Source organism: Eubalaena glacialis, chromosome 5 (genome assembly GCF_028564815.1).
Source record: "Eubalaena glacialis isolate mEubGla1 chromosome 5, mEubGla1.1.hap2.+ XY, whole genome shotgun sequence".
Classification (NCBI taxonomy): Eukaryota; Metazoa; Chordata; class Mammalia; order Artiodactyla; family Balaenidae; genus Eubalaena; species Eubalaena glacialis.
Window position 1 is genome coordinate 2,448,232 of NC_083720.1, and position 12,954 is coordinate 2,461,185.

Below are 12,954 nucleotides of genomic sequence, written 5' to 3' on the forward strand. Positions count from 1 at the left end.
ATAGTTAAATTCCAGTCCTAATATTTAAATGATTAATTTAGCATCACTTAGATATTGAATAACATGGTAGTTTATAAATAAATTGCTCTTTTCACTCTTATTGTCCTAATATTAAATGATTAATTTAGCATCACTTAGATATTGAATAACATGGTAGTTTATAAATAAATTGCTCTTTTCACTCTTATTGTCATAAAATAATTCTACTCAAGCATGTGTCCTGCAGGTCAGTGTTTTGTCACTTGCAGCTGCTCCTGGAGTCATTGAATAATATACTTCCCATTTTGTCCAGTTCTTTCACTTTTTGGTGTGTATACATCAGTTACTCTGAGTTACGCTTCTGTTACTGGAAACTTTATCCCAAGACGTGAGAATTTCTCCTGACAACTTTAAAACAATTATTTAAAAAACATATACTCTTTAAAAAACATGTTCTATTATGTTTTGGATCTTCACAATACAATCACTCACTGTATTGCTTTTTAAAGTGATCTCTAAAGGGTTTTGTGGGGAGAGGAGTCCTCCCAGCGGGCCTGACTGCCGCCCTCTGCAAGGCCTGAGTGCGGGGCTGGCGTCCGGGAGCTGGGGTGTCGGGATGGGGGGCTCCCTGGGCCTCCCCTGTTGTGTCTGTGCTGACACCCTTCCCTCCTCCCCGGGGCTGCAGTTCAGTGTGTGCCCGGCAGAGGGGCCTGCGGAGCCTGCGGGCCCCCAATGAGAGCCCCGGTTCTGAGTCTCTGACGAGCTTCCCTGGGGACAGTGTGTCGCTGGGGGTGGAACGCGGCCCGCATGACTCCACGGGACGGGGTTCTGGAAGCTGGCGCCTGTTTCCTCTGGACCTCGCCCCCGGGCCCTCTCCCTTCGGTGGTTCTGCTTCACAGCCCTTCACTGTGATGGTTCAGAGCCCCGAGTATACGTGAGCCCTGCGTGTCCTCCTGCTGGAAACCCAGGGGTGGTCTTGGGGATCCCGACATGGGTTTGTTTTCAATGACAACCAATACTTTCCATTGTGAAGTCATCCCCCTGGAACAGTTAAGTTTAAATTCTTTTGCTCTTTTTGGTTGTTTCATCTGTGCTGTCAGGCAGCCTCTATAGTATCAGGTTGGCCAAAAAGTTCCTTTGGGTTTTTCTGTAACATCTTATGGGAAAACCCAAACGAACTTTTTTGGCCAACCCAATATTTCAGACTAATGTGTTTTCCCCACACGGTGCTTTGTTCAAAATAAATTACTTGAGGGAGGGTGGTGGATATGAGGGAAAACAAGCTGACACCCCTTCCTGGGGGAGAACTTTGTGTGGAGGGAGCTTGTGATCAAAGACGGGGCTGGACTAGGGGTCATGCAGCTGCCTTTCCACCCTTGGCTCTGCCCCTGGCTCAGCGCGTGGCAGGGAGCTCCGGGGAGCCGGGCACTGGTCCTCAGAGCACAGCCTCGAGTGATTAGGGTCCAAGGGCTCTCCTCTTTCCGTCCAGACAGGGAGGAAGCAGATTCTGCGGCAGTCCTGTGTTCCTCAAACCCGGGGCGGGATTAGCCTCGGCGAGATCGGAGTTGGGAAGGATACCAGCCCTGGGGAATGCCTTCTGCTTTGGAAGATCTCTTAGGCTGACTTTAAGATTTGCTGCACAGAGATAGTGTGTCTCCTTCACGTTGACATTTGTGTGGCAACGAGAGACTCTTCCTGTGACGGTTTTGTTGTGAATTATCTTTTTATGTTTAGGTAGTAGCAGTAAGCAGTATAAATATGAGATCTTTAACAATGAGCTTTATTCTTCTTCCTTAGGGCATTATTTCAAGGAGAACTATGGTAGCTTCCAGCATTCCCTGAACCATGGATCCGCTGGCATAGTGAGCTATGCTCCTGGTCTCGGAAGCACTTTGAGATGTACAGAGCGGGGGACCTGGGGGAGCGGCCGCTGCTCGGGACGGCACCCCCCCGGATGCGGAGCGTGGAGGTGGCCAGAGGAAGGGCGGGGTACGGATTCGCGCTTTCCGGGCAGGCGCCCTGTGTGCTCAGCTGTGTCATGAGAGGCAGCCCTGCGGATTTTGTGGGCCTCCGTGCTGGCGACCAGATACTTGCTGTCAACGAGATCAACGTGAAGAAAGCGTCCCATGAAGACGTGGTGAAGTTAATTGGGAAATGTTCTGGTGTCCTGCACATGGTGATCGGTGAAGGCATCGGCCACCTGGAGTCCTGCTCCAGTGATGAAGAGGTTGGATTTTATGAAGGAAAAGGCTGGCTGAAGCCCAAACTCGACTCTAAGGCATTAGGTATAAACAGAGCAGAGAGAGTCGTTGAGGAAATGCAGTCTGGAGGGATATTCAACATGATCTTTGAAAACCCTGGTCTTCGAGCAAGCAGTTCAGAGCCCTTGAAGTTGAAACAAAGATCCCTTTCAGAATCAGCCACTGGGCGATTTGACCTTGGCCATGAAAGTGTAAATAATCCAAATACCAGCCTGCTTTCTAAGGAGGAGATACCAAAAGTTGTGAACGATGATTCTGTTTTCAGCGTTGGGCTGGAGACTCATGAAGACTTTGGGGTGGACGCAAGCATTTTGAACGTGGCCATGGTTGTGGGCTACTTGGGCTCCATCGAGCTGCCGTCCACCAGCTGCAGCCTGGAATCGGACAGCGTGCAGGCCATCCGGGGCTGCCTGCGGCGCCTACGGGCCGAGCAGAAGATCCACTCGCTGGTGACCATGCAGATCATGCACGACTGCGTGCAGCTCTGCACGGACAAGGCCGCTGTCCTGGCCCGATACCCGGCCGAGAGGCTGGCGTTCAGCGCCGTGTGCCCAGACGACAGGAGGTTTTTCGGGCTGGTGACCATGCAGGCGGCCGATGACGGGAGCCTGGCGCAGGAGGAGGAGGGCGTTTTGCGGACGTCCTGCCACGTGTTCATGGTGGACCCGGACCTGTTCAGTCACAAGATCCACCAGGGCATCGCCCGGCGCTTCGGGTTTGAGTGCACGGCCGACCCTGACACCAACGGCTGCCTGGAGTTCCCCGCGTCCTCGCTCCCAGTCCTGCAGTTCGTCTCCGTGCTGTACCGGGACATGGGCGAGCTGATCGAGGGCGTGCGGGCCCGGGCCTTTGCGGACGGGGACGCGGACGCTCACCAGAACACCAGCACCAGCAGCAACAGCGACAGCGGCATCGGGAACTTCACCCACGAGGACAGAAGCAGCCGAGTGCTCGTGGTCGACCTGGGCGCCGGCTCGAGCAGGCACGGCCCCGGCGGCAGCGCCTGGGAGGGTGTGGTCGGGAGGGGCTCCCAGCCCTGGGGCGCCCCCTGGAATGGGGCCTTCGGCCACGACCCCGAGGGGGCCCCGTTTGAGGCCGCTCCGCAGGCCGACAGGTGCCGGGACCTCGGTAAGCACCTGGGGCCCGCTCCTCACGTGGAAGGCCCCCCAGCCTCCTTGCGGTGCTCGGTCCCTCCTTCCAAGAGGGGTGCTGCGGGCCCCAGTGGTGGCTTCGGCCAGCGGTGGCTCCCGGTCCACGTCCTGCAGGAGTGGCAGTGCGGGCACACCAGCGACCAGGAGTCTTACACGGACTCCACCGACGGCTGGTCCAGCATCAACTGCGGCACGCTGCCCCCTCCCATGAGCAAGATTCCCGCTGACCGCTACCGGGTGGAGGGCAGCCCCGCGCAGCCCCCGCCCAGCACCCAGAAGAGGGACTGGGCCAGGAAGGCTCTCGGGATGCAGACCATTTTCGGCCCCCATCGAAGTGTTAGGAAGACTAAGGAAGACAAAAAGGTAAGCCTGTTAGGGGAGGGTCAGGAAAGGTGAGCGTGGTTTCAAACCTCGGTCAGTTACTGATGAACGAAGGCACCTTCATAGCCCAGTTCCCAGTTGTGCCTTCCTCTGGCTGCCCTGGTGGCCTGTGTTGGCTTCAGGGCGTGTCTGCCTGGATTTGCCCTGGCTCTGGGCGGGGCGGGGTGGGACAAGTGGTGGTGGAAGAGATGGTGACCTCCCGGCCAGGGTGAGGCCCTCCTCCCTGCTCCCCACCCTTTCCTGCTGCCCTGGGTGCCGGAGGGGCCTGTCCCGGCAGCCCCTTTGAAGCCCACTTCGTCTCTGGCCCCAGTGGCTGAGGCCTCACGCCCTTTTGAAGCAAGAAAATTCCGGAAGCACAGAGACTGGTTGCTTCAGGACAGGGAGCTTCACCTTGGTGTTTCCTTCATTGAGAAAGTCCTGCTACGAGAAAAACGCCAGCTGAAGTTGGCAGTGGCTCGTGGCTCGAGCGTCAAACAGCTGGGGGCGGGGCCGGGAGCTCGGTTCGGAGTCGGGGGAGGGACTCAGCGCAGCAGGAGGGCTGGCCCTGCAGGCCGGGGCGGTGCTGGCATCTGTGCTGGCGGGCGGGCTGAGCCGCAGCCGCGGGTGAGAGGCGGGCTGGCCCTCAGCTCAGCTGGCGTGGAAGGAACCCTTCTCAGAGGACCTTTGTGATTTAAAACACCTTTTCTGGGTTTGTTCCCGCAAGAAAACCCTCCAAAGACTGGAGGAGCGCTGTGGCCTGGGCTGTGGATTTTGTTGAACGTTCTGTTCAGGATCCGTCCCCTTCCCAAGTCTTATTATTTTTCAGCGTAGAACACATCAGAGAAAACTTAAAGACGAAGGAAAGGACAGGCCTCCCATAGTTTTAGCTCCCCTAAACGACCATGTAACACTGTGATGTATCTAAGCATAGATTTGTGCTTATGTAACACTGTGATGTATCTAAGCATAGATTTGTGCTTTTGTAAACACAGTTGTAGTCACACAGGTTTTGACTGAATTCCTAAAGTGGCCGGGCTAGCGGGACTTCTGCCCTGTGCGCACCTTCCCTCCCGTTCCTTCGGTGGAACTGCATGGGCTGGGGTCTCCTTCCACCTGCGGTGCGGGCAGTGTGGGCGGTGCGGGCGGCAGCTGCGGCCTGGGCTTCCCTGTTGGTTGGGGGAGGGCTTGGGGAGGGAAGGCCCTGGAAGGTGGCTAAAATGTTATCAGAAATTGGGGAATTCACCACCTCTTTGAACACATATCCCACAAATGGGTTTTCTCCATTGCCACTGCGCATGTGAATTGTTACACTGGCAGGAATAAATGGTGTTTGTCTGGCGGACTGCGGTGCACCCTCATGTCCGTTCACTTGGTGGCAAGTCTCAGCCTCCCCACAGGGGCTCTGACCTCAGGAGACCCAGAGACAGGGTGCTGTGCTCCCCGCTCTCCAGGCGAGGTGACCGGTCCTCGAGGGCTAAGTGACCTGTCTAAGGCTCAGCAGTCAGGACGAAGTAGGTTCATGAGTCAAACCTTGGGCTTCGTCATCTCTTTTGTTTTAAAGACTTTATTTTTAAGAGCAGTTTTAGGTTTATAATGAAATTGAGAGGAAGGCACAGAGAGTTCCCTCTACCCTCAAAGGTGCACAGCCTCGCCACCATCAGCATCCCTCACCGGAGGGTACCTTGTCACAGTCAGTAACCCCGGAGTCCACAGTTTATATTAGGGTCGCTGCTGGTGGTGCGCATTCTGTGGGCTTGAACAGTTTATAGTGACGTGTATTCACCATTGTAGAATCAGACAGGGTGGTTTCACTGCCCTAAAAGTCCTCCGTGCTCTGCCTGTTCAGCCCTCCCCTGCCCTCCCCCAGCAACCACTGATTTTTTTTCCCTGTCTCCGTAGTTTTGCCTTTTTCAGTTGTCGTATAGTTGGAATCATACAGTCTGTAGCCTTTTCAGATTGGCTTGTTTTACTTAACAATATGCATTGAAGGGCTTCCCTGGTGGCACAGTGGTTGAGAATCTGCCTGCCAATGCAGGGGACACGGGTTCGAGCCCTGGTCTGGGAAGATCCCACATGCCGTGGAGCAACTAGGCCCGTGAGCCACAACTACTGAGCCTGCGTGTCTGGAGCCTGTGCTCCGCAACAAGAGAGGCCACGATAGTGAGAGGCCCGCACACGGCGATGAAGAGTGGCCCCCACTTGCCGCAACTAGAGAAAGCCCTCGCACAGAAACGAAGACCCAACACAGCCATAAATAAATAAATAAATAAATAAATAATTAAAAAAAAATATGCATTGAAGTTTCCTCCATGTCTTTTCATGGCTTGATAGCTCATTTCTCTGTAGCACTGAGTACTATTCCGTTATCTGGAGGTACCACAGTTTATGTATCCATTCACCTTCTGAAGGACACCTTGGTGGCTTCCAAGTTCCGGCAACTATGAGTAAAACTGTTATAAACATCTGTGTGCATGCAGGTTTTGGTGTGGACATAAGTTTTCAACTCCTGGGTAAGTACCAAGGAGTGGGATTGCTGGCTCGTGTGGTGAGAGAATGTTTAGCTTTGTAAGAAACTGTCTTCCAAAGTGGCTGCACCGTTTTGCGTTCCCACCAGCAATGATGAAAGTTTCTGTTGCTTCACATTTTGGCCCCAGTTTGGTGTCGTCAGTGTTCAGAGTTGTTGCCATCCTGACCCGTATGTAGTGGCATCTCACTGTTGTTTTACTTTGCATCTCCCTTGACATGTGAGGTTGAGCATCTTTTCATATGCTTACTTGTCATCTGTATATTTTCTTTGGTGAGGTGTCTGTTAAGATCTTTGGCCTATTTTTATCAGATTGTTTGTTTTCTGACTGTTGAGTTTTGTTTTTTTTTTTCAAGAAATAGGCCTTTAGTTCCTTTATTTTAATATAAATTTATTTATTTATTTGTTTTTTTAGTTTTGGCTGCGTTGGGTCTTCATTGCTGTGTGCGGGCTTTCTCTAGTTGCGGCGAGCGGGGGCTACTCTTCGTTGCGGTGCGTGGGCTTCTCCTTGCGGTGGCTTCTCTTGTTGCGGAGTACGGGCTCTAGGTGTGTGGGCTTCAGTAGTTGTGGCATGCGGGCTTCAGTAGTTGTGGCACACGGGCTCAGTAGTTGCGGCTCGTGGGTTCTAGAGTGCAGGCTCAGTAGTTGTGACGCACGGGCTTAGTTGCTTCACAGCATGTGGGATCTTCCCGGGCCAGGGATTGAACCCGTGTCCCCTGCATTAGCAGGCGGATTCTTAACCACTGCGCCACCTAAGAGTTCTTTGTTTATTTTGAGTAACAGTCCTTCATCAGATGTGCCTTTTGCAAATATTTTCTCCCATTCTGTGGCTTTTCTTTTCATTCTCTTGATATTGTTTTTCACAGAGTAGAAGTTTTAAATTTTAATGAAGTCCAGCTTATCAGTTCTTTCTTTGGTGGATCGTGCCTTTGGTGTTGTACCAAAAAGGCATCACTAAACCCACGGTCATCTGGGTTTCCTCCTGTGCTATCTTCTAGGAGTTTTATGGTTTTTTATTTTACATCCAGGTCTGTGATCCGTTTTGAGTTAATTTCTGAAGGGTGTACGGTCTGTATCTAGAGTCCCTTTTTCTTTTGCATGCGGATATCTCTTGTTCCAGCACCATTTGTAGAAAAGACAATCATTGCTCCCTTGTATTGTCTTTGCCCCTTTGTCAGAGATCAGTGGACTATACTCAGGAGGGTCTTGGGCTTCTTTTTCATGTTCTTGAACCTTCAACAAAAATGTCGTGAAAACGATGGTATTGGCTGTTATTGCTTATAATATAACAAAAGAATGAAGTAGTTGACGTGGGATTGATGTTTCCAGTGCTGGAAAATAGCAGTGTAGTGTTCACTGTTTGCAGTGTGCTTTATTTCCTTATTTGATCTATGAGCTCATTATCTTACTGACAAGGAGAGTAGGGTTTATACACATTGAGCGACTTGCCCACAGTCAGGTGGCGTTCCTTTCGTGATGTGATGGGACACACGATTTATCTAAAAATAAGTAGTAATAAATTGTATTGTATTGCATTCCAGCTCTAATCTCTGGAAGTGTATCCACGGCTCTTTGCTAACTGGGTTCCCCTGCATTATTAGTGCAGTCTAATCCCACAGCCCCTGCTGGAGCGGCAGAAGCTTCCAGGGTCCTAAGGTGGGTCTTCTGGTGTTCCTCCCGGCCTGGCTTGAGCTGGCTGGTGGCTTGTCAGGATGAGCAGAGGACAGGTCAGGAAGGGATGGAGGAAGGAAGTGCTGGAAATGCAAAGAGGAAGAGGCGTTAGGAGCAGGAGGGGGAGATGCCAGAGGTCGTGGAAGGTCGAGTAGTCGGTGTCCGGAGTTACTGTAAATTCCTCTCTGTGGTGACAGTGGCTTCAATGTCTTACTCTGTGCAAAATCAGGCTGTGTCCGTCAGGATCTGGCCAGGAGACAGAAAACACACCAGCGATTTGAACGGGGAGACGTTAGAGTGAAGACTCGGTAGCCAGACCAGAGGTGGCCCGCTGGCATGAGACCACTAACGGAACCCCAAGGAGGAAGCAGCGGAGGGGGCGGGGGCAGCAGCCAGGCGGAGACTTAGAACCGAGAGGAGGAGGCCATGGGGCTGCAGCCAGGGCTGCCCGGGAGCAGGCTGCCGGAGAACGATGGCCCCGAGGAGGATGCGGGCGCAGCCTGCTCCCGCCGCGTGGAAAACAGCCCGACGGGAGCCAGCGCAGCCCCTGCTGGCAGAGCCGGCCGTCGAGCCCGCGCTGGCAGAGCACCTTCTGCAAGGCCCAGCTCCGGTGTCCGACGCTGGCAAAGAGGTGTGGGCTTGGCTCTAAGAGGCGAGAGACTCGGACGCCTGGCTCAGCCCAGCATCTGGCGCCCTCTGCACACTCCATCTGGTCTTCGCGCAACCGAGAACCTCAGCAGGGCGCCCCGCACAGTGCGCAGCTGTCCTAGGAGTGGAGATGCGCTCTCCCCTCCTTGCTGTTTGTTGTTGTTTGTTTAGGGGCTTTTCTGAGCAAATTCTGTCCGGTGCATTCTTTGTTGTGTGTGGCCACGAGGTCTCGGCTTGGTTCGCTTAGAGGTCAGCTAGTGACTGGGCAGAGATTTCCTTCGATGCCTGGAGCCGGTCAGTCTCGGTCTTTGCCGAGGGGCCTGTGTGTGTGGAGCCTTCAGCGCTCAGCCAGGCAGCTGATGGCCCTGCTTGGGCCTCCACTCCTGCCGGTGCAGCCGTAGCCCTGTGCATGGGCACAGCCCTCCATGGCCTTGTGGATTCTGGGGAAACCTTGGAGCTTTTCACACCCCCAGTGGACTTCTCACCCCCCCAGCTTCTCCTTTTAAGCCAGCCTTGGCCGCCTGTGCCCCTGATCCCAGGCCTGGGGAGCGGCCACTGCCAGGACGCCCTCCCCATAGCGCCCTCTCTTTCTCTCTCTCTCTCTCTCTGTCTCTCTCTCTCTGTCTCTCTCTCTCTCTGTCTCTCTCTCTCTCTCTTGCAGCCCTAGGATGGTCTTTAGTGGTCTCTGTGTTTATGATTGCTTCCATGTTATACTCGACAACCCTTTGTATTAAATGTTCCCTTTGAAACTCTGGCACGCAGCCTTTCTATTCTGTATGCACAAAGAAAGCCAACTCTTAGAGGGACTATACCACTGCATTCAGTCACCAGTTGGTCTCTAAGTCCTATCAGTTCTCTGTCCAGACAGTCATCTTTTCAGGATGCTCCTTTACCAGGGCTTCGTCACTGTCTTCTTGGTCCTTTATACCCTAGCTCAGTCCAGATCTCGGCTTTCTGGGACCCCTTGGCTTTCTGGGACCCCTTACTCCTGTGGAAGCCTGGAGGGAAACTGGCCAAAGAGAAGGCCCACTTTTCCACGCTTGCTCGTTCAGGTGGACACCTCTCCGCCTCTCAGGCTCTTTTATTACGCTGGTCAGGTGGGAGGTTTGCAGAGGGAACGCTCGGCATTTTGACCCCCTCCCAGTAACATCCAATGCTCTGACTCCTAGTGCACTGACCCGGGCAATGCGCTGAACTGTTTCCTCGTTGGGGAGCCGTGGGATACTGGGCTGGGGGCTGGGAGCCCATCACTCGTAGACTTAGGCGAGTGTATGACATTGTTGACGAGAGTTAAATAATGTTTATAAATGGATGCCTTTCCATTTTATTAAGAGTTTGTTAAGAGTTTGGGTGGGCTGCCCAGGGCTGTGCGGAGGCCTGCCGTTCATCAGCAGCCAGGTTCCTTCTGTTGTTTGTCGCCATCTTCCGCCTGTCTGTGCCTCCACGTGACCTTGAAGATAGCCGCTCTGCAGGTGCAGACGGAAACAGCTTCCCTCTACATTCCAAACTGTAGGAGGGGGGGAACCTGCTGGAGGACGGGGAGCCTGCGGAGGAGGGGAGCCTGCAGGAGGGGAGGAACCTGCAGGAGGTGGGGAGCCTGCAGGAGCGGGGGAACCTGCAGGAGGAGGAGGGGGGAGCCTGCAGGAGGAGGAGGGGGAGCCTGCAGGAGGAGGAGGGGGGAGCCTGCAGGAGGAAGGGGGAACCTGCAGGAGGAGGAGGGGGGAGGCTGCAGGAGGCAGAGGGGGGAGCCTGCAGGAGGAAGGGGGGGAGCCTGCAGGAGGAAGGGGGGGAGCCTGCAGGAGGAGGAGAGGGGAGCCTGCAGGAGGAGGAGGGGGGAGCCTGCAGGAGGAGGAGGGGGGAGCCTGCAGGAGGAGGAGGGGGAGCCTGCAGGAGGAGGAGGGGGGAGCCTGCAGGAGGAAGGGGGGGGAGCCTGCAGGAGGAAGGGGGGAGGGAGCCTGCAGGAGGAGGAGAGGGGAGCCTGCAGGAGGAGGGGGGGGAGCCTGCAGGAGGAAGGGGGAGGCTGCAGGAGGAGGAGGGGGAAGCCTGCAGGAGGAGGATGGGGGAGCCTGCAGGAGGAGGAAGGGGGAAGCCTGCAGGAGGAGGAGGGGGGAGCCTGCAGGAGGAAGGGGAGCCTGCAGGAGGAGGAGGGGGGAGCCTGTAGGAGGAGGATGGGGGAGCCTGCAGGAGGAGGAGGGGGAGCCTACAGGAGGAGGAGGGGGAAGCCTGCAGGAGGAGGAGGGGGAGCCTGCAGGAGGAGGAGGGGGGAGCCTGCAGGAGGAAGGGGGAACCTGCAGGAGGAGGAGGGGGGAGCCTGCAGGAGGCGGAGGGGGGAGCCTGCAGGAGGAAGGGGGGGAGCCTGCAGGAGGAAGGGGGGGAGCCTGCAGGAGGAGGAGAGGGGAGCCTGCAGGAGGAGGAGGGGGGAGCCTGCAGGAGGAGGAGGGGGGAGCCTGCAGGAGGAGGAGGGGGAGCCTGCAGGAGGAGGAGGGGGGAGCCTGCAGGAGGAAGGGGGGAGGGAGCCTGCAGGAGGAGGAGAGGGGAGCCTGCAGGAGGAGGAGGGGGAGCCTGCAGGAGGAGGAGGGGGGAGCCTGCAGGAGGAGGAGGGGGGAGCCTGCAGGAGGAGGAGGGGGAGCCTGCAGGAGGAGGGGGGGGAGCCTGCAGGAGGAGGGGGGAGCCTGCAGGAGGGGGAACCTGCAGGAGGGGGGAAGCCTGCAGGAGGGGGGCCTGCAGGAGGAGGGGAGAGGGAGTGACGGAGTCCCAGCAGAAGCTGCAGGAACTCTTTTGCTGCTCCTCATTGTACAGGCCTCGTCACGTGACTGCACGCTGCTGCAGGCGGGGCTGGGAAGTGCGGCTGCACAGGCAGGTGTGCAGCCCAGATGTCCATCACTGGTCAGAGGGGACTGTGGCTCTGGGCTCTGCCATGGGGGATGGGGCGGGGTAGTACCCACGTGGAAAGCCCCCCAAGACTCACGAAGCGAAAAAGCAGGTCACATGTGCGTATTTAATATGATCCCGCTTTTGTGTAACGTATTTCAATACCCCCCCAAATAAACCTATGACATTTTAAAGCATACATATGTTTATATGTAAGTATATAGAAAAAATTAACAGGAAAACTCCAAACAGATAGTAGTAGTTACCTCAAGTTAGTAAGTGAAAACTGGGAAGGGTCCAGGACACTATAATTTTATTTTGTGGTGTTTTGATTTTTTTATTATGGGAATCTGAACATATTTTACTATTTAAAATAATGCCTTTGGAGAAAAAAATGAAAATTACTTTCTTAATTCTTTTAATGAGAACAAAGTGAGGATTGGTACTGGAAGCTGTAGTGGTATTTCTGTGGCATTGCTAATGACAGTTCATCAGCTATCCAGCCAGGAGAGTATTGGATTCCACAGACAGATCTTGTGCAGTTTTTCTAGTACAATGAGAGGAAGTTTTAAAATAGATTCTAAAAAATTCTGGAGAATACTAAAAAGGCCAGGTTAGGGCCCCATGATATAATTCCCTCTAAAAACAGCGGCTTTGATCTTCACCCCTTGTAAACAATGCCCTTGGGCAACATTGCATCTCTCTCTGCCGAAGCAAGAGGAAAGGAAGCGAACAATGGAGAGAGAGTCAGCTGGTCTGGGGAGATAACACCACTCACCGGGCAGAGGGGCCGGGGGCGGGCTGGGAAGGGCACTGGGCTCCTTAGCTCCCTACGGGCTTGCTCTGCGCAAGGCCTTCCTTCTGACCACGTGCACTGAGCACTCTCTGGGGGGCTCCGTGCTGCGTGTGGACCTGGAGACCCAGGCCGGTGGAGGTGTTAGGGGGAGCAGGGGAGAAGCGCTTGGGCCCTCCTGGAATAGGCAGGGCAGGGCTTCCCAGAGCTGGGCGCAGTCTGTAGGACGGAGAGTGGGGGACACTGAGGTGAAGGAAACAGGAGCAAAGGAGCAGAGACACAAAGCAATGCCACCCCTTACTGTTCTTTGGTTTTGTATAGTTGCCAGGAAAAGTGAGAATATTCAGAGCTAAGTGGCCACTGCCAGAATCAGAAGTGTTTGAAGTGCTTGAATCCCTTATTGATTAGTTTTGCTGTTTCTTCAGCTTTATAAAAATGGCTTTATAACACAGTCTTCTGCAACCTGTTTTGAAATCACTGAATATCATTTCAAGATTTATCCATGATACCATCTGCAGCTGCAGTTCATCATTCTAACTATGTAACATTCCATCGTGTGAGTGTACCACCACCACACACACACGCGTGTGCGCGCACAGACACACACAGAGCCATTAACAAAATGACTGATGATGCGTTGGTGAACATTCTCGCACACGTTTCCAGGTGTGTATTTGAAGGCATTTCTCAGGGTCT

The 12,954-nt window shown here is 54.3% G+C and overlaps 1 protein-coding gene across 2 annotated transcripts in view; it reads left to right on the forward strand.

Annotated features, from left to right (window-relative positions):
- Window positions 1-12,954, forward strand: part of RGS12 (regulator of G protein signaling 12) — a 118,634-nt gene that overhangs the window by 26,466 nt on the left and 79,214 nt on the right. For both annotated transcript variants that reach the window (XM_061191906.1, XM_061191907.1), the window contains exon 2: window positions 1,777-3,754. In XM_061191906.1, coding sequence (XP_061047889.1) covers window positions 1,877-3,754 — 1,878 coding nt within the window. In that variant the 5' untranslated portion in view covers window positions 1,777-1,876. The remainder of the gene's footprint in view (window positions 1-1,776; window positions 3,755-12,954) is intronic.